This window comes from Petaurus breviceps, unplaced genomic scaffold (assembly GCF_028583685.1).
Source record: "Petaurus breviceps papuanus isolate PSGF00001 unplaced genomic scaffold, PetGlider_PUasm1.0 164, whole genome shotgun sequence".
Taxonomy (NCBI): Eukaryota; Metazoa; Chordata; class Mammalia; order Diprotodontia; family Petauridae; genus Petaurus; species Petaurus breviceps.
The window spans coordinates 4,852,153-4,874,160 of record NW_027185735.1 but is presented as its reverse complement, the minus strand read 5'-3'; the positions used below and the strand labels follow the sequence as shown (position 1 = coordinate 4,874,160).

General features: G+C 36.6%; 1 protein-coding gene and 1 long non-coding RNA gene across 2 annotated transcripts in view; one reads left to right on the top strand and one right to left on the bottom strand.

The window, feature by feature from the left end:
• Positions 1-6,185: 6,185 nt before the first annotated feature.
• On the bottom strand, positions 6,186-20,784 carry LOC138156799 (uncharacterized). The gene is made up of 2 exons (XR_011167223.1): positions 20,520-20,784; positions 6,186-6,927 (listed from the first exon to the last, which is right to left on the bottom strand). It is a non-coding gene; the product is annotated as an uncharacterized lncRNA (long non-coding RNA).
• Positions 20,785-20,874: 90 nt separating this feature from the next.
• RTRAF (RNA transcription, translation and transport factor) overlaps positions 20,875-22,008 on the top strand; it is a 35,210-nt gene continuing 34,076 nt past the window's right edge. The window contains exon 1 of the mRNA XM_069082239.1: positions 20,875-21,084. Coding sequence (XP_068938340.1) covers positions 21,024-21,084 — 61 coding nt within the window. The 5' untranslated portion in view covers positions 20,875-21,023. The remainder of the gene's footprint in view (positions 21,085-22,008) is intronic.

Genomic DNA, 22,008 nt, shown 5'->3' with positions numbered 1-22,008 from the left:
GTTCCACCACATCTTACCTGGAGTACTACATATAGTTTCCTAACTGGTCTCTTGGCCTCCACTCCAAGTCCATCCAAGGTTATTTTCCTAAAGCATAGGTCTGATCGTATCACCTTCCCCTGCCTCCTTGATAAACTAAAGTAGCTTCCTGTTATCTCCATAATCATATATAAACCCCTTTGTCATTAAGAGTTCTTCATAACTGAACCCTTTCCACCTTGCCAGTCTTGTCATACTTTACTCTCTTCCAAGCACTGCACATTCCAGTAATCCTCACCTACTGGGAATTACTCAAACATACCACTACATCACCCTTCCATGCCTTCTGTCTTCCTACCATCATGCCTGGAACGCTTTACCCCTCTGCCTCTTGGTTTTATTTTTATTTTCTTCAAAACTGACCCAAAATCCAACCTTTTGCAGGAGGTCTTTCCTGTACCCCCTCCCTACTCCCTAGCCCCAAAATTGCTAATTCCTTCTCCCGGATTGCCTTTCATCTATGCTGTATTATATACTTTGTCATTTACATGTGGCCTCCCCCCAATAGAATGTAAACTCTTAAAGAACAGGGACTATTTTTTCTTTTTCTGTCCCCAATGTATAACACAATCTGGTACATAGCAAGTACTTAATAAATGCTTGTTGACTAAGCTGATTATAGATTTCATGTGTAGGATTTTGGAGACAAGCTAACCTAACATTTCCTGAAAATGAGAATCAGAAAAGTTCCAACTCTTCCACTAACTAGCTGTGTGATCACAGACATTTCTATTAATTTCTCTGCACTTCGTATGCAAATCTATTTCTTCATATGTAAGATGGAGACAATGATTTATCTTGGGGTTGTTTTCATGAAAGTGGTATTTCCTTACTGATAAATCCATGTAGGAAGTAGCATGTAGTAAAGGGTGTCTTATACTTACCCCTTCACTGATACTTCTAGTTACGAGGACTGTTTAGGTTGTAATTAAAAATGAATGATCTGGGTCTGATCTTGGTGAAGAGGGGCAAGAGAGAAGACAGGAATGCCCTGCTCAGTCCTAGAAAGACTTAAGAGAAATATAAACAAGAAAGAGCAACACATAAGAAATTACTGAGATTATTAATTGATCACTCCATTTCTCAAGGAGCTACTATGTTCTAGGCACTAGTAATACAAAGTAAGAAAAAGGGTCAGCCCTAAATACATATATGCTTATAAATACCTAATTTTATCTTCACCACAACCCTGAGAAGCAGATGCTATTGTTATCCTCATTTTATAGTTGAAGAAACAGAGAGGTTCAGTGACTTGCTCAGGGTCACACAAGTGTTAAGTGTCAGGCTGGATTTAAACTCGGTCTTCCTGAGTCCACGGCCAGCACTCTCTTCTCTGTGCCACTTAACTGCTTAAGTATTGAAGGACATAAACAGTTCTCAAGAGAATTGCTACAAACTTAATTACATGAGAGTGTTCCAAATCTCTAATGATTTGAGAAGTGCTCATTGAAATAGCATTGATGTAGAAAGGTAGATAACAGTGCTAGTGGATTTATCCAACTATTCTGGAAAGTATACCAAAAAATGGCTAAAATATCCATACATCCCACTGCTAGTGATATATTCCTAGATACATCAAAATATCCCCAGCATCACTTTTGTTATGGTGACAAAGATCTGAAAACAAAACAAGTATCCATCAGTTTGGAAATAGCTGTGAAGTGTGGGACACCGCTGGGATGCTACTGAGTCATAAAATGAATATGTGAATAATTTATAAAAGCATGGGTATATTTATGTGAACTAATGGAAAACAAAGTGTGTCACAGATAATGCAAAGGAGGCTCGGAAGGTCTTGGGACTCCATCCTCTAACAGGTTCATTTGATCTGGTCAGACAGGCAGACACTTCCAAAGGGGTTAATAATGAGCTTTATTTTAGTCTGGTCTTCTCAGAGGGTTGCTGATAATAGGAGCATCAATTCCATAGAAATTTACCAATGCTGCTACTTAAGCTCTACAGACCTCAATTCCTCATCTGTAAAGTAACTAGAGGTAAACTATTGGAAGATTCTGCAAGACCTAATTACTATGTACTCAATTAGAAAAAGTCCTAGAAACTTTATAAGCAAATATGATAGAACTTCAAAAATTTAATCCAAGAGATATATTGTACCCAAAATGGTAATATTTAGGAGACTACTCAAGAAAAAATGTTCAAAACTAAAAGAAGATCAAAGGACAACCACCCTCTTCAATGCTCCCTAATCTTCTTCCCTGACCCCAACAAATTTGCTGGCTATCTTAGGGGAAAAAAGTCAGATTCGACTCACCCTCTGATTGTGAAACTGTAGTATTACACTGATAAAGGGTCATACAAGTGGACATGATTTATAGCAAGGGTTCTTGTCATTTTTTGTGTCAGAGACACTTCAAAGCATAAAATAAAACACTACTGTGTATACATTTATATCAGTATTAAAAAAATTTTTGGTTCATAATTGTTTTGACACGACACTTCCTGGTAAACAAATAATCCTTTATGACCTTCCATTCTCCACCCCACCTCTAACTTGAACAAAAAATATTTCTGAAAACTGAAAACAAGTGATTTGTAACAGGCTCTGGGCTCACCTTCCAAATTCTCCAAAGCACTGATGGATTGAGTCCCCAGAAGTCAGCTAGCAACGACTCTCTTTGGCATTTTAAGGTATCTTGAGGGATTGAATTATCTTCTTATAATTATAGTTCATGTACCTCCATTTGGTATTCCCTTAATATCCAGTTACTATTTTTCCAACATCATCTAACCAGTGATTAGTGTCTCAATGTCAGTTTACTCATTGCAATCTTCTCAATATCAATGAACAAATTAACATCAATTAACTTTTAGAAGGGGATATTTCTTGAGAAGATAGAATAGCTTTTGAATTACAAAAACCCTCCTAAATGGGACTCACTCCATCACCTCAGGTCCTTGGGAGAATGAGTTTGAGACATTCATCCCATGGAATTCCCTTCTGGTTGGGGCATAACTGATTGGCTGCTGGATTGATTCACTGCTTGCCTCAATCACACAGGTGCCAATCTGGTTCAATGGACATGCCTCTAAGGTTCAACAACTAGAGTCTGTGACATTTTGTCACTGATACTTATTCACCTAAGATTAGGAAAAAAGAAATGTAACAGAGAGAAAAGTGATCTATTTAGAGTAAGCACCATGCATTCAAAATCACGTGGCAACCTGGATTGACTCATTGTTTCTCTTCACACCCAGAAACTTAGAGCAGTTCTTCCTCCTCACCCAAAGTCATCAGGAAAGAGACAGCTTTTTTAATGTTTTTGCTTTTTGTATGGCCATTCAGTTATAGATCAGAGAGCAAATAAAGAACAGAGAATATCTGTGTGTCCTCTAAAACATGGAGGTAAAGGGCTGCCCTTCCACTGTGCACTTCTAAGGCCATGATACTAGGAAGAACATAATCTACATACTCTAAGGTCTGGCCCCCATTGGCCAGTCTCCATCTCTTCTGTCCATATTATAGACCTAATTTTGACTATAAAGTTCTACTTCAGTATTGTACCAATTGTTAATGGAAAAAGCTGCTTTGAATGTTGCTTTAAACTGTGTGAGAGTATAATATTAACATTGAACATTATATTTAACTTGAGTTTTATTGCTTTTTAGTGTTGCCTTTGTTTACATTGTTGTAGTCCTATGTATTATTCTTTTGGCTCAGACATCAATCTTCCTCACTTTGTGTCTTTGAATTCTTCATATTTGTCATTCTCTACATTTCAGTAATCCATTAAATTCACATGCAGTTTGCTCAACCAGTTTCTATTTATTGTGCACAGATTTTGTTTCTACCTTTTTACTACAAATGATTCTATAAATATTTTTATATATAGCAATTTGCCTTGCTGTCATTAAACTCCTTAGCATACTTCAGGTCCTCATCACCTCTTGACTGGATTATTACAACTATTTTTGATTTGTCCTCCTGGTATCCTCTGTCTTTAATCCATCTTCCAGAAGGCTCCCATAATAATCTACCTAAAGTACATATCTGACCAAGTCATTGTCTGATCAAGAGACTTTGTTGGCACCCTATTGCCTCTGGGATAAAACACAAACTTCACAGTCCTTTTCATAATCAAGGCTCCAAACTTCCTTATAAAGTATATTTCTGCCTCATGTATTTTATATCTTCACTAAATTAGAGTACTTGCTCTTCCTCAAACTTGGCATTCTATTTTCCTCTTTCATGTCTTTGCATAATCTGCTCCCCCCAACCCTCCCCACTCCAGTACTTGGAATGACTTTCTCTTCAAGTCTACCTCTTGGAATGATTAGGCTTGGCTTATGTATATTTGTGCCTGTGGAAAATCTCTCCTGATAGTTTTAGTGGCTGGTGTTCTCTCTGACCTTAAATTACCATTAAGTAATCTTATCTATATACATATAATAGCCCCCAGTAAAATATGTTGAAGGCAAGGACACTTTTTGGCTTGGTAGCTACAATGCCTAGCAAAATGCCTTATACACAGTAGGCATTTAATAAATACTTGTTGGACTGGATTGGGTATTAACCTATATGTGGTATTCCTGGGCCAAAGGTTATTTAGGAAATTTTTTTGCAAAATTCTGAACTATTTCCTAGGTCAGCTCCCTAGTTCCACTGGCAGTGAATTACTATGCCTGCCTGCCCATAGCACTTCTAACACTGGATTACTTCATCTTTGCTAATTTGATGGATATATCTCCACAGCTTGCTTTACTGTGCATTTCTTCAATTATTAATGAACAGCTTTTTCAGATAATTCTCCATTTAAGAAGTTTTACTGGGGTGGCCAAGTAGCACAGCGAGGAAGAGCACTGGCTCCAGTGTTGAGAAGACCTGGAGATCGAATCCTGGGCTCAGACACTTAGCACACACCCAGAAACACCTGGCTGTGTAACCTTAAGCAAGTTACTTAACCCCGATTGCTTAGGGGTGGCCAGGTGGCTCAGCGAGTAAGAGCACTGGCTCCAGTGTCGGGATGACCTGGATCAAATGCAGGTTCAGATACTTAGCACTACACCCAGAAATAACTGGCCATGTAACCTTGAGCAAGTTACTTAACCCCAATTGCTTAAAAAAAAAGAAGTTTTACTGATGTCTATTTATCTATATAGTACAGAGTCATGGTATCATAATAGAGAACTCTTTTTTTTTTTTTAAAACAATCAGGGTTAAGTAACTTGCTCAAGGTTACATGGCCAGTTATTTCTGGGTGTGGTGCTAAGTGTCTGAGCCCGCATTTGATCCCCAGATCATCCCGACACTGGAACCAGTGCTCTTACTCACTGTGCCACCTGGCCGCCCCTGTAATAGAGAACTCTTGGTATGGAAACTCCTTCCAGTGATTCAGATCAGCAACTCTTTTGTAACATAGTATTGACCAGGGCAATAAGAGGTTAAGTGACTTTTCCATCCTCACACAACTAGTATGTGTCAGAGGTAGCAGTTGAACCCATGTCTTTTTTGCTCTAAGACTGACCCTCTCTATACATTATACCAATCTTTTTTCCCTTTTTCTAATAATGCCTTTTGTTTTAAAATCACATTCATTTATATCCCATTTTCCTCCATGTCACCCAGTGATCCATCCCTTGAAATAAGATTTTAAAAGAAAAAAGAAAAGTACTTTAGCAAACTGCATTCCACATCCATAATGTCCCCACCTTTGCAATGAAGAGAGGAAGGTATATTCTCACAACTCCTCTGAGGTTAACATCCTCTTTATCATTACTCACCATCATTTTGCTTTTATTGTTCTTTCCAAATTTGTTGTTTGACACCCTGGTCCTCTGATTAAAGTTTGACATTATTTGCTACCTCTTCTAGTGTGGGGATTTAATTTTAATGCATTTCCTACCACTTATGCTGATAGGCCTTTAAACCCAAGGATTTTATTTTCCATTTATTCCATTTCTTTATTCAAATTTTCTCCTGTTTCTACTATAATCTTGAATTTTGTGATCACTTTGTCCTGTGCCTTTTTTTTTTTTACTGACAATAACACTCTCAATAAAGATGCCTATCTAGTCTGGCACTAAAATATAAGTCAATGTAGTACCAACACAATATTCACAGCCCTGACAGCGACTATGAACATGTCAGCACAGTTCTGAATAGCAAAATCTAACAGACTCTCCACATAGAAGACAGAAGCAAAAACATTTATTCACACTCAAGAAAGCCAAATCCCAACACCAGAAAGTCAAATCCATCATAGCAGCAAGGAGCCACACCATCCTTTAGCCTCCCCACAAACACTCACAAGCCTAGCTGTCTCCTTGCCTGTGTCCTGTCTTCCTGTTGTTCTAACTGTTCCAACTCCCAGTTTCCTCTGGGCTCTGCTCCACCTGGTCAGCAAACATCTCCCACCACAGGCACAGAATGATTACATTCAGCCTGTTAACGGGCAGGGAAGATCTTCAAATTCCCATTACCCTTACATTCTGCCCCAAGATCTTTCATGTACCTCACATAGCAAAAAATACATTAATAATACATTTCATTACACAGGTTAATGGGAGTTTAGGGGTAACTGGTGTCAACAGGACTTTACAACAATATAACAGTGATAACACAAAATAAGCACATTAAACAATATCTGAGGGTGGGACTGGAGCACAAGCACCCCATCATTCCCCCCTTGAATGAATGGGGCTCAAAATCTTGGCGTAAGGGGCAAAGGGCTCTTCTTTGAATAGCTACATCCTGCTGAGATTGGACATAGAGCTATCCCTGCCCCAAGAGTTCCCATTCAAGAAGTCAGTTCTTTAGCTGGCATCTGGAGCTCAGTCAACACCAGGTCCAGGGATGGCACATCACAAGTGTGTTCAGGAGGTGGCATCTGGCTTAAATGATCAGACATCTGCAGGTGGAGGGTACTAAGCCTGCAGGAAACAAATTAAGCAAACAAGTTTAACAGACAAAAAGCCAAAAAGAAATAAGGAGTCAATAACCAAAAGCAGGGTAGATATAATTGGATCAGCCATGCTTCTAGAGTCCATGAATCCACTATCATAGCCTCATTCACAGTAGAATATATGAGTTAAGGGTACAATTAAGTAATCATCTTCTCCTGAATCAACAACAGTTACAGTGTTATCTTTCCCATGTGCTAACCTTTACAGCCTTTGGAACATCATCTGGCTTCTGCTTTACCCATACTTTAGCTCCCAATTTTATTCTATCAGTAGAACCAAACCTTTCAGATCCTCTGATGGTTATTTTGGAAGGAGGGTCAGTTTTCACAAGGGATATTGTTTCACAAGGAATAATGATCACTTGTACTATTCAATCATTTTTACAAAATTGTATGGGTACTTCACCCAAATTTTGGGATATCACAATAATTTCTTCTTGATAATTAGAATCTATTACTCCAATTATCACATGTATTCTTCAAGTTGCTAATCCTGATTTTGGTAATATCCATCCAAAATGATTTTTAGGGATTCTCATACATATTCCAGTAGAGATTTTTCTTACTTCTTTTCTATCCAAACAAAAGTCCTCTAAACAATGTAAATCATATCCTGCTGAACCAGGTGTTCCTGGATATAGTGCTGAGACATCTTGCCTTACAGTTCAATACTCAATATTTGGGATCATGTATGTTTGCTGTTTTCAAATTTGCAGATTTTGGGTCATCATTCTGACTAGATGTATACTTTCCCAATGGTCTATTATTCAAATTACATAAAGAAGTGAACAAATTATCCTTCCAATGTTGATACAAATTATTAGAACTTAACTTCATATCCTGTTCTTTAATAATCCATTCATTCTTTCAATTAACCAAGATGCTTGTGGATAATATAGCACATGATATATCCATTCTCCATTGTTTATCCATTCTCTATTGTTTAATATACAATATATCTTCATTTCATTACCTTCGAAATGTGACCCATTGTACTTTGAATCTACATCGGGGTTCCATAATACAGACTTATGAGGTCTAGAGTTTTACAGGTGTTTTTCTGGGTTGCATTCTTATAAAGACTAGTCACTAGTATACCTGAATAGGTGTCAACACAAGTACACATACATTTTCATCCTTTATCTTGGAGCAGGGAACCAATATAATCTATCTGCCAAATTTGGGCTGAAACTTATCCTCTTGCTATCCCCCCAGTTACTACCCGAGGAACAGTTCATTCCTTTTCCACTTGACATATAAGGCATTACTCTGCTATTTGTTTTAACAATGAATGAGAGATACTAATACCTTGATCTTGTGCCCACCTTTGTGTGGCCTGGACCCCTAAATGGCTGACTGTTTTATGGACCCATTTTGCTTGTACCAGATCTTCAGTTGGTATCAGAGTAGGGACAATATGTTAAGTAGCGGTCTTTGCTAATCAATTAGCTTGTGCATTGTACTCACATTCTGGTGTGGTGAAGGCCATGTGAGCATCTACATGAAAAACTGACAAGTTAGTAACCAAAGACATGTCCCATATATCTTCTCATAATTTTTTTGTCCCAGACTTGTTTACCATTTCCCAATTTTCATTTTTCCACATGGACATCCATGTACCTAACCTATTAGCTATTGCCCAAGAATCAGTGAATATATGACACTGTCCTCCTTGTTCTGTTTTAATGGCTTGATGTACTTCCATAAGTTCAGCATATTGCCTATTTCCACCTGTCCCAGTACTTTCCAAAGTCTGCCTAGTACATGGGTTATAGGTTGCCTCTTTTCAATGTCTTTTCTGGCCCAAATATTTTTCTGTCTCATCATTAAACCATGCATGTTTCTTTTGTTCTTCAGTTAATCCATCATATTCCTCATTCCATTTTACTAAGGACTGTACCAACTGTTGTTTTGGTTCAGGGGATGTATCATTTCCCTGAGCATCTATGTTTGCTATAGATTCACGTAGAGCAGAAACTCCACTTTTGCCTGTTTTAAATCTATTTTGAATGTACAATTTCCATTTAATTATGTTAGCCTCTTGTGCATGAACAATTCTGGGAAAAGCTGAAGTACTCATTACCCAGGTCATAATCGGGAGTCCAGGCCTTAATATTACTTCATGGCCCAGAGTCAGTTGTTCAGTCTCTACCAAAGCCCAATATGTAGCTAGCAGCTACTCTTCAAAAAGTTAATACACCATAACACAGCAGGGAGCCACACCATACTTTAGCCTTCTCACAAACACTCACAAGCCTAGCTGTCCCCTTGCTTTCCTCCCCTGTTCTAGCTCCTCTGACTCTCAGCTTCCTCTGGGTTCTGCTCCACCTGTTTAGCAAACATCTCCCACCACAGGCACTGTGTGATTACATTCAGCCTATTAAAGGGCAGGAAAGATCTTCAAATTCCTATTACCATTACACATGAAGGACCTGAAAAAAAATGTGGAGAAGTTCCTGTAGCATAGCAAAGAGAAAGTTAGTTCTTAAATTGTCCTCTAATGAATGGATACAAATTCCTCAAACTCCCCTCCTCCCCCAAAAACATTCTTGTGGAAAAGATAGAGAAATGTGGACTAGATTAATTGGGATGAATTTTGCAAATGAATGTATTAGGAACTGACTGAATGGGTAATCTCAAAGAAAAGTCAACTTGGCAAAAGGTCTCACCAATGGAATGCCTCAGAATCTGTGTGTGACCCTGTGCCCTTTGACCTTTTGACATTTTTACCAGTAACTTGCATAAATACATAAATGTCATGCTTGTCGAATTTCAAAATGACACAAAGCAAAAAAAATGACAAAAAAAATATAGCTAATACACTGGATGTCAATTGAATTCAAAAAACCTTGACAGGCTAGCATTAAACTGAATCAAATAATATGATATATGGAAAATCTTTACAACAGTTAGACATGTCAAAAATTAAATAGATGCTGATAATAAATTATTGTGAATACTAATGCCATTGATATTCATAATAATAGCCTTTATATAATACCTTACAATTTACAAAGTGCTTTACATATCTCATTTGCTTTCTACATCTCCATTTTACAGATGAGAAAACTGAGGGGCTGAGAGAGGTTAAAAGATTGGCCCAGGGTCACATAACTAGTAAGTATTTGAGGCAAGTTTTGAATTCAAGTTTTCTGACTTAAAGTCTAGTACCCGTGTTTCCCCGATAATAAGACCTATCCCGAAAATAAGCCCTCCCCTTACTGTGTAAGATTCCTCTAAAATAAGCCCTCCCCCGAAAATAAGCCCTATTGAGATTGCTACTGTAGTGAAGGTGATCCCCTGCGCTACACGCTACATTACGGTACCCTCTGTATGCACCATCTGCCCCCCCTCCCCCCGGTGAAACACACGCCGCACTCCGAGCTGCATCCAATCAGAGCTGCAGCAGTGAGCGTGTCATCCTGTTCTTCCCCAGTGATTTGCTTGCTGGCACCATTGAGAGCAGTGCCGCAGAGGAGAGCTGAGGCAGGACAACATAAGCCCTCCCCTGAAAATAAGCCCTCTGGTGTTTTTCTTTCCAAAAAATTAATAAGACAGTGTCTTATTATCGGGGAAACACGGTACTATCCACTAGACCTCTCAACTGCCTCTAATCTGATAGTGTTTTCCAATGTTTAAGCAAAGGCAGGATGACTACTTAGTAGATGCAGGTATCTAAGAGGATGTCTAGGTTCTTTCTCAAATTTGAGGTTCAGTAGTTTTGTGGCTACAATGTGTGCATATTTGTAGCACCTTTTTTTCCAAGTGGATACCTAATTAGAAGGAAGAATTATATATTCACATACACAGATAATTAGTAACTGTTGACTAAAAAGAAAGCAATTGGCCATCTGGCCAATTATTATAGTTTGACTGAGAACCATTAGGTACCTTAAAATAAACACTGTAAACTAGTAATGGTTTCTATATGGAATTACAAATTCTGTATCTGTGGAAAAACAAAATTCTGAATGTAATTTATGGAGATGGACAGTAAAAATGTAAATCTCTGTTGTTTCTATTGTCTTTCTCCTAGTTTGAGAAAGGAAATGTCTTTGCCTATTTGCTTAGAATTTTTTCAAGAGAAATATATACTAATATATATTGTTTGTATAATAATATCGCTTTATATACTTATATGGTCAAGAAAGTTTATCAGCTTTATGAAGCTATTTCATGTGTCATTTGATCATATTAAAGTTTTGTCTTATTGGGTCCTATTTTCCTTTAATGAAAAAAAGTGACAAATTAATCTAGTGAAAACATTAAGTAAGTCAGCTGGCAATAGGCAGTTTTCTTAGTCCCATTAATCTAATACATAAAACAGGAAGTAAATAAATCATCTGAAGGAGGGAGGGCAAGGGAAGTTGGCATGATTCTAGGGCAACGTGATTCCTTCCCAGCTACATCTCCTATTCCTCACCCCCAGCCTTTACCTGGTGTTTGTCTACCCCTGTTCCAGTTTTATTTGTTCCATTTTAGTTGAGTCATTTGTACTTAAAAGTAAAATTAAGCAACAAGAAAATGAGTTTCAGGATAGCCTTCTGAACCTCCAATAATTTTTTTTACCACCATTACAGAAATTCCATAGGTTGCTCTTCTATTAACCATTTTGTGGTGGTTACTAGATTTTGTTATTTGTCAAATTTTGTCAATCTGTCACATTGTCACCTCTGTAATATATTAAAGATTATGAGAATATTAAATCAAAACTAAAATGGTAGATTATTTTGTAAATCTTTCAAATAGAATTTACATACTTAAAATTGCATATTGAAATGTTCTAGTACATGTGCAGTTCTCTGCATGAAAAAAGGTGTGAAAGCTAAATGCGAAAATGATTGATATAATTTAATTTGGTTTTCCTATAGTCATTTTGGGGAAACAATCTTACTGAAGCTTTTTAAGAATATCAAATGATAAATGTATACTAATTGATCATTTGGAAAGGTATAATTTGGATCACATCCTGTTAATGATGTTACATATTTCCTTATAATATTTTATATTAATGTGTGTCACTATAGTTTCATGGAACTTAGATTAATACTTACATATGCTATAAACAAATGCCCTATTTAACAAGGTTAGCAAGAAACTTTTTTCTTTTTATTATTGTAATTTTCCTTGCAGAGAATATGATGTACTCAATATTTAGCATTTTAATTAAAAAAGATTTAGTTTGGTAAAAGATGATGATTGGAAATAGTAATGCTGGATGTATTTGCAACTAAATGTCCATGGTTAATGACCTAAAACTGCAGCATATTGATGTTCCATAATTATTTGTAAATATAATTAATCATAATTAAAAAGAGTAGATTTGGAGTAGATTTCAATACACCTTGTATTTCATTGATATAAAAATCACTATCATTTCTTATCATTTAAAGTGACAAAAAAAACCCATACTTATTCCTTAATCAGCAGTTTATGATCTATATTTATCTCTGCGTATACATGAATTCCTAGTTGTTCGGAAAATTACTGAAAAATTCTGTCACCTATAAGAAAACTTTATCTCAACAGTCCCTAGTAATAAGATTACAATGGATCTGCCTGGAATTCTGAAACTCATTTTTACTTTAGTAAAATCAGATCATTCCTTAATCTGATTTGGGATCTAATTTGTTAGTGTACGGGCAGTGATCAGAGAGATTAAAATTCTAAAATAAGGAGATGATGGTCTGACCATGTCAGAAACATGTTGGGGGAGTAATAACTATTCTAGGCTCTTAGATAAATAAAGTTTATCTTCTTGACTTGGACACTTGGGTGGGGAAGATAAAGGAATGAGATGTGAATTACACTTGATTAGCAAATTCTTGGCCAGGATCCCAGTGTCCTAGCCACTATTTCCCAAAATAGCTTTCTATTCCTTGGGTTTCACCCCCTATTTATTTTATTTTATTTTAGGAAAAATACCTTATAATGGCTGCAGTCTATGTTAATCTCTAAGAACTTTCAATACTTTCTTAGGTTTCAAGGTCCATGCTTTGAATGAAACAGAAAAGAGAGGTGTGTTTATTTAATTTCCCCCTCTCAGATTCCACATACCATACACACACACACACACACACACACACGCACACACATACACACACATATACACCTATTGTCACCACCACTATAATTGCTTCTGTTCTGGGTCTAACTAAACATTACATTCTACAACCCCAAAGAACGCTCATTAGGAGTTATTATACCAACCTCACTTTTTCTAATTCTTTCTTTCACATTTTTCTTTTAGCTATATTTCCAATGGAAAAAGGTCAAGGATAAAGGAAAGAGAAAAAAATTTAAGAGGAGAGATAGGTACTGTTACCTCATCTGAAATGGATGTATGCCACACGCCCTATGCTGATTTTTATTTTAATGTCTTATTTAGAACATTGAGTTAGTAATATCCATGACCTATGTAATTTTGTATTGCCTAGACTAATGTTTTGCATTTTATTTTGGTCCATGACCTAATGTGACTGCTAGTTATTAGATAGTGTCTTCCTAATTTAATTTCTTATATGTACTGAACAGAAAATACAGCATAATATTCAAGTAAATATCAATTTACTTGAGCAACAAATACAGTATTTTGATTTAAAAAAAGTATTATCTAATGGTCTGAGCCGTGGTCTGAGACGATAGTTGACTGATCATTTAAATTGAACTTTAAACATCCATACATCTATCCATTGAACTTTAAATAACTATCTTTTCAAATATAGGAAATGGAAATAAAATTTAAGTGATTTTCAACCTTGATTAACACTAAATTAATATAACACGTGCATAAAATCCAATCTGGAGCCTTTATATATATTATCTCATTATATTCTCACAGGTTCTGTATTAGGATTATCTATGTACATGGGTTCAGGAAGCAGGTAAAGGAGGAAACATGTGGAAATTAAAAACAATTGAGTAGCTTACCCAAGGTCCCATAGTTGCACAGGTCTAAGAATAGGGCCCAAATCTTTTGAATCTGAATTTACAGTTTCTTTTACCACATAACTTTATTTCTACCCTAGTATTTTTTTCATGCGAGTAACAGTAGAGAGGAGCATACCCCTTAGTTTGCAAGTGGAAATGGTGGCTTCCTTCTCCAGTGGTGAACTTCTACCTCTAATCTTTGGTGAGGATTCCTCAAGAGTCATCTCTTTGGTTTAATATCTTATTAGATTTTTAATTTTAAGATATTTAATACATTATTAGATGAGTTGATACTAGTGACAGACTTGTCCAAACAAACTCATAATCCTCCACTGCTAGGACCCAAAGAACAAAGTAAAACATGTAATTTCTGTTTAAAAATAAAACAACAAAGCCAGAACACTGAAAATACTCAAAGTATTTCAGAATTTATTAATAATTGAAAATTGTCATTGAAATGCATGATTAATTTTTGTAAAATGAACAGGTCTTTCCTGATTTTTTCCTTTTAATGTTTTATTGATGACTGTTGGTTATTTTTGTTTTTTAACATCAGAATAATTTCCTAATTCACCTGCATAAACCACTGTAAACTCTTCATTTAACAAAGAAAAACAATCATATAAAACTGACCAACAAAATGACTGAATCTTAGAACATAAGGAATGGTCCACACTCCTGGCCCTTCCACCCATCTCTTAATGAGGAACTTTCCTTTCTTTTTCCAAAATTATTCTTAGTTTGCAAGAAGCACAGAAGCTGAAATAATGTATAAAGAAAGTATTTTGTGACTATGGCATATTACATAAAAGTGAGGTGTTGTTATAATTACTATTACTACTAACATCTTGTTCTCTTCAGGGTTTGAATAGAAACAATACAGGTTCAAGTACTATCATGCTTCTATTTTATATTTAATGTTCTGTGGACTGTCACAACTAAATAACTGACAAAATAACTGCCTTCTGTAGCTAATGAAGGTATTATGATGCGATATCATCTTCTGTAGAGAACAACTCTTTACAGATGTGACAAAAGGCATCCTATGCACCTCATCCTATGATTTTGGTCTCTGCTAATTCCTTTTATTATTTATTGTTGTTCTTATTGAATTGTCCTTATTGCTTTCCTTCCTATTTTCTCCTTCTGTTTTTCATCATCCTTATAGGGTCTTCCTATATAGGTTAACCACAGTGCTGTTTATTCCTCTGAGAACACAGACAGTAAACTTATTAGAATACTAAGTTCCTTGATGTCCTTTTAGTTTTCATCTCTTTCCATTTCAAAATTATCTTAATGTCTGGTACAATGTAAAAGGTTCTTGGTTCTATGCAGATGTGCAGCTGAGGTAGAATATTGTCCTTGCTAAGGTCTGCATTCAGTTCTTTCAAGTTTAAGTCAAACTTGCAGGTAATGGTACTGAATGAAAGCACCAAATGAAATCAAAATCTCCAATCCAGTATTTTAAAAAAGTATGATAATACTTTCAGTTCTTGAAATATATTTTCCAATCAGGGAATATAAAGAAAAATATTATACTCCTGTCAAAAGGAAACTAAATATTATATAGTTGTATTAAGAGACTTGAATTGTAGGTATAAACAATAGAATTGGTATGTTTTTATGTAATTAAACAAATCTAAAAAGCACTTAGGAATTGCTCATAAATCTACTAAATGTTGACACTACTTTAATAAGTTATTGCAGACTCTGAATAAAAATTTGGAATATAGATGCCTAAAAATAAATAAATAAAATATGTATATATGTGTGTGTGTGTATATATGTCTATATGTAAAAATATGTCAAATGGTGGCCTTCTCAATCACAAGGGAAGGAGGAAATAAGAGAGAGAGTTTGGAACTTAAAATATAATTTAAAAATAAATTATATTTCATTTAAAATATAAAGACTGGCGCAGAGGCAGGCCGGGAGGAGGCCTAATCAACAAGGGGGGCAAGTCATCCCACCAACCACAAGGGCCACTACCAGGCCTATCACCAAAGGGCTGGGACTAGAAAGAGCAAGGTAAGAACCAAATGCAGGTCCCCTGTCCGGGACAGCAAATACTCCTGGGACTACCACTCCATAGCCCAGAAATTTAAAAAAAAAAAAAAAGAGCCCCTATCAGGACCTCCAAGTACCAGGATGGCAGAGTGAAACCCGCCTGCTCCAACCCCTCCCCTCTGACCCTGAAAACATAGTAACTATTGCCCCAGGGCAAAACCCTCAACAGTAAAGGCTTGGGAACCCTAGAGGAAGGGCATGGCTAGGGCCCTGCCTCAAAATAGGTAGAAAGCAGACTACAAAGACTCTGGAGTCCTACTATCCTCAGAGGGAGGAAACACACTGAGAGGGAGACAATGTTGACTCCACACCCACAGCTGAAACATCAACAGGGAAGGGGTCCCAAGCAAGGAAAGCTCTCCTAGATGAGCTCAAAAGGAACTTTGAAAACCAAATGAGAGAGATAAAAGACAAAATTAATAATTCTTTCAAAATCAAAATTGCAGAATTAGAAAAACATTATAATGAAGAAAACAGCTCCTTAAAAAGTGTATGATATGGAAAAGGAGCTCCAAAAACTAACCAAGGAAAATGATTTGCTAAAAACTAGAATCAACCAAATTGAAACAAATAACTCTATGAGAAACCAAGAATTAGTCAAACAAAACAACAAGAATGAAAAATTAGAAAAAGAGGTAAAATATCTCAATGAAAAAATGCCTGGAAAACAGATCCAGGAGAGATAATCTGAGAATCATAGGCTTACCAGAAAATCATGATGAAAAAATGAGCCTGGAAATTCCCCAAGAGCTCATTAAGGAAAATTGCCCTGAGATACCAGAGCCTGAGGATAAAATAGAAATCTAGAGAATCCACCAAACACCTCCTAAAAGAGATGCCAAACTGAAAAGTCCTCAAAATGTTGTTGCCAAACTCCAGAACTACCAGGTAAAAGAGAAAATACTTCAAGTGTCCAGAAAGAAACAATTCATATATTGAGGAACCACAGTGAGGATCACACAAAGATTTGGCAGCCTCTACGCTGAAAGATTGGAGGCAGTGGAATACAATTTTCCACAAGGCAAAAGAGCTTGAGTTACAACCAAGGATCACGGACCCAGTGAGACTGAGCATATTCTTCCAGGCAAAGAGATGGTCATTCAATGATATAACAGATTTCCAGACCTTCCTGATAAAAAAAAGCCAGAACTCAATGGAAAATTCAACCTCCAATTACAAGATGCAACAGTGACATAGAAAGGAAAACAAGGAAAACACATACACACACTGTTATTTAATAAGAGCAAACTGTTTATAGACAAGTAGAGGGTATGAGTATAAATTACACAAAATGACGATTAAAAAATCTTATTAAGGGCTACAAAGGGACAGCAATGGAAGAAGAGGAATGAATGAAGTGGAAAAGATTATGCCACACAAAGGTAAATTATGTAATATGGTAAATTATGAAACATGGTAAAAAATGGTAAAAAAAAATGGTAAAACAAGGTAAATTATGCCATACAAAGAGGCATAAAAACAATATAGCAGAGGAGAAGAAGGGAGGGAGATGAGTATTATATCAGCTTTCCCCTCATTGGTTCTGGTGCAAGGAGGGAATAACCAGTTAAGCGTAGGACTCTATGGGGAAGAGATGCAAAATGTATCATATCAGAGGGAAAGAGGGGAGGGAGAGGAGCTTCGCATTTGATTTGTTCCTGTCATTCTTGGTGCGAAGAAGAAATAACATACTTCATCAAGTATAAAAATATCCTACAGTCAGTAGGAGGGGAAAAGGGCTATGAAGGGGGGGGGGGGTTAGTAGGGAGGGAAGAAGTAAGGGGAAAGGGGAGGAAAAGGGAGCGGGGCTGATAAGGGAATGCTGAGGGAGTTGGTGGTCAAAAGAAAAACTATTAAGGAGGGGAAGGGAGAAGGGGAGAAAAAATATAAGCTCTAACAGGGGAGGGAATAAGATGTAGGGAAAGAAACAGATAACTTTGATTACATGAAAATAAAAAGCATTTGCACAAACATTAATACAACCAAGGATAAAAAGAGAAACAATTGAATGGGAAAAAGATATCTTTGTATCAATTTTTTTTTGTTGTATTTGGTATCCGAGATACAGAAATAATTAACAAATATATATGATCAAAAGATTTAAAGAATATGAACAAATAGTTCTCAAAAAGTTGCAAAATGTTAACAGTATTTGAATACATGAAAAAATGTTCCAAATAGCTATTAAGAGAAATGCAAATCAAAACAACCTTGAGTTTTTACCTCATATACTGTAAATTGACAAAGAAGACAAAAGAGAGGGAAAGTCAATGTTGAATGATTGTCATATGATACGTACAGTAGTTTACTGTTGGTAGAGTTGTAAACCTTTTTGGAAAGCAATGTGGAATTATGCAAATAAAATGACTAAAATGTCTCTACCCTTTGACTCAGAGATTCCTTTACTAGGCTTATATCCCAAGAAAGAATTGAATGCCAAACATATGTTTTAAAATCTTTCTGAGTTTGGATAAATCATTTAACCACTGTAGGTCTCAATTCCCTCATCAGTAAAATGAGAGGGGTTTGGACAAGATAATTTTTAAGGTCCCTTCTAGCTCTAATCATCTATGAAGAAATCAAGCTAGATCACATTTGAGAGATTGCAAAATACTTTCAACGCTGCTTACTTTTGCAAGAACCCATCTAGGTCTCCTGTTGAATACTATATAGCTCTGAGTCATAGAGCACTACAATCTTGAAAAGTATCCATGATACATGATGAAAGTAAGAACCCTTAAGCATATTATCAAATCCCCTAGACCAGAGATATTTTAAGATTCACATGGAATAGTGAAGAGCCTTTTTGTAATTCTTTATTGATGGAGAGTACTGCATTTTCTCTACCTCCTGTTGAATTATTTCAATTATTTTTCAAGGAGACCAATCTGTGCAAATTTATAAGCTTAAATGCTCTAATCTCGCTCTTATATCTTTACCAGCAAGCCTTTTATTCTTATTACATTAGGATAAATTAAGAAAGTGATAGAATCTTAGAGCCAGAAAGGGCCTTAGATTTTAACCTAGCTCAACCTCATCATTTTTGAATACTGAAAGTGATTTGAAGTAAAATGATTTGCCCAAGGGCACAGACCAAGTCAGTGGCAAAGCTGGAACTAGAAGCCTTGCCACCTAATTCCCAACTGAGTGCACTTTAAACTATAATGGTTCATTTTAGCTATTTGTGGGCCTGGGGAGATATATGTGTATGCATGTGCATATATGTACTTACATATATAAACATATGTATATATTTTTTCCTGAGATTCCTTCAAACTCTTGAGATTTTATGGTTTGTGTTTCTATCTACACACATACACACATCTATATGTATACAAATTTTTACTTGTATATATACACATGTATGTACATACACACATACATAAACACATCTGCATGGATGTTTGATAGTATGTGTAAAAATAAAATTTGTATGTATAATACATACACACACATATATATGTGTATACACACATATATTTATATCTCTATCTCTCTACAAATCATAAAATCTCAAGAGTTTAAAGGATCTCAGGAAAAAAAAATACTGTTTATAACACCTCTAACAAGGGATCATCTAGCTTCCATTCGAAGAAACAGTGTTGGAGTAATTCATTACCACCATAGAAAGTTCATTCTACTTTTGCATAGCTTGAAATCCCTCCCCTCTTCTGAACTTCCTAATAATAGGTTACTGTAAACACTTTCTTAATATTTTATTTAAAATTTTTGTGGCAATGTTCATTAGGTATGTTGGTATACTTTCTTTGTTCTGTATCTTATTTAAGTATAAGTATATGTTTTCATCCCAGAATGAATTTGGTATGATCTTTTCCTATTTTTGCAAATAGCTTATGTAATATTGGAATTGTTTTTTAAATGTTTGAGAGAATTTGCTCGCAAAGTCTTCTGGTTGTGGCTATTATTTTATTCAATTTATTTTTCTGACGCTAAATTATAATTCTCTATTTTTGTTCTGTCAATATTGGCATTGCATATTTTTGTATCTATTTATCCATTTCATTTAAGTTGTCAGTTTTCTTGGCCTATAGTTTTGTTAACTAGTAATTTCCTTTGTCTTATTCATTTGTTGAGAATTTTCCATTTTTGTTTTTTATATTGGTAATTTGTATGCTTTCTTTAATAAAAATCATTCATAAAAACTTCTTTAAAATTAGGTAATGATTTATGCATTTTATTAACTTTTTCAAAGAACCTAGCCTTTAGTTTTATTAATTAATTTTTGTGCTTTCTAGTTTGTTAATCTCTTCTTGGACAGTTAGTTGGCATAGCTGGTTGGCAAAGGAAGACTTACCTTTTTTTTTTTTTTTTGGAGGGGGGAAGGCAGGGCAATTGGGGTTAAGTGACTTGCCCAAGGTCACATGGCTAGTAAGTGTTAAGTGTCTGAGGCCGCATTTGAACTCAGGTCCTCCTGACTCCAGAGCTCTATTCACTGTGCCACCTAGCCACCCCCAAGACTCATCTTTCAAATCTACCCTCAGGCTCTTACTAGCTGAGTAACGCTGGGCAAGTCACTTAACCCTACTTATGTCAGTTCCTCACCTGTAAAATGAACGGGGAAGGAAATGGCAAATCACTCCAGTATCTGTGCCAAGAAAATCCCGAATGGGTGACTGAAAAATGGCTCAACAACAACAAAATCTCTTCTTTACAAATTTCTATTTTTTATCCAATTGGGGTTTTCAAATGTACTGTTTTTCTAGTTTTCTTTTAGTTTCGTGCCCAATTCATTGGTTTGTTCTTTTGGGGGAAAGACATACCGGTATTAGAATTTCGGACCCCGCCTCTTTGTTTATTGTTCATTTCAGTCATTGACAATAAAGTTTATTAAATGTGACGTAACTCGCTTCTAGCCCCACCTTCTCGGGCTGTGCCGTGATTGGTGAACTCCCGCAGGCTGCTGGGAGTTACTGAGCTTGTCACTCGGCCTTGGGGGAATCTGCTTTTGCTTTGCTTCCTTGCTGCTGCTGCTTTTTTTTTTTTTCTCCTGCCGCTGTAGCTCCTGGTGCCTGGCGTGCCACGGCGACCGAGCTAGAAGCCAGTGCCATGTTCCGCCGCAAGCTGACGGCCCTCGACTATCACAACCCCGCGGGCTTCAACTGCAAAGGTGAGGGAGGCGGCCAGTGCCCAGAGCAGGCCTTGCTGGAGTTAGGCCCGGGAATGCGTCACTCGTGCTCCGCAGTGCCCGACCTTTTCTGTGTAGACACATCACTTTGGGCCTCTGCCTCTCTCCTCACTAGGCTTTCCTCCCCGTTTTCTCCATACACTCCTCTCTCCCGTTAGTGCGAGCCCTTTCCTTTGATTTCTGGAGCGCTTCAGTGTGGAGTCAGGCTCCCTGCGGGGCCCCTTCACCTCTCAGTTCTGTCTGCCGGCATTTTCCTTTTTCAGCCCCTTCAAAGTAAGTCCACCTCTTCTTCCCTCCTCCATTAAAGCAAAGGGGGGAAAACCCAACCGAGTGTAGCCAAAGGAAGTATTTCCCTGTCTATAAAAACCGATCCTTTGGTATTAGTTGAATGCCCGGTTATGGTGTAAGTGCTGGGGGAAATAGTTACCTGGGTAGGGTCACGGGGCCGAGGGAGCTCACCATTATAGCTCAAGAAGCTACCTAGAAAACAGAGCAGTATATGATAAAATGTACATTATAATCGGATAATAAGACAACCAGTAATGTGCTTATTGTGGTACAGAAAGCATTAAGTACAAAGGAAGTTCAAGGGAGAATGCATAAAAGATTAAAGAAAAACCTCTCTGGTCCTCAGAGGTTTTGTCCAAATCCTTTGGCCTATTGTAGTTTAATAAAAGAATCCTAAGATAAACCCTATAACATCTTAAAATATTCATAATTTAGAAATCTAATTGCCTATGAGCCTCAGTTTGTTTCATGTGCAAAACGAAGATTACCTTACTGGGTTGTTGTGACTATTAAATGATGTAAAATTTGTAAAATACTTTGATGATCTTGAATTGCTACATACGTTGTAGGTATTCTAGTAGGTATTCTAAACGAATCAGCAGTGTTTTGATATGCTGA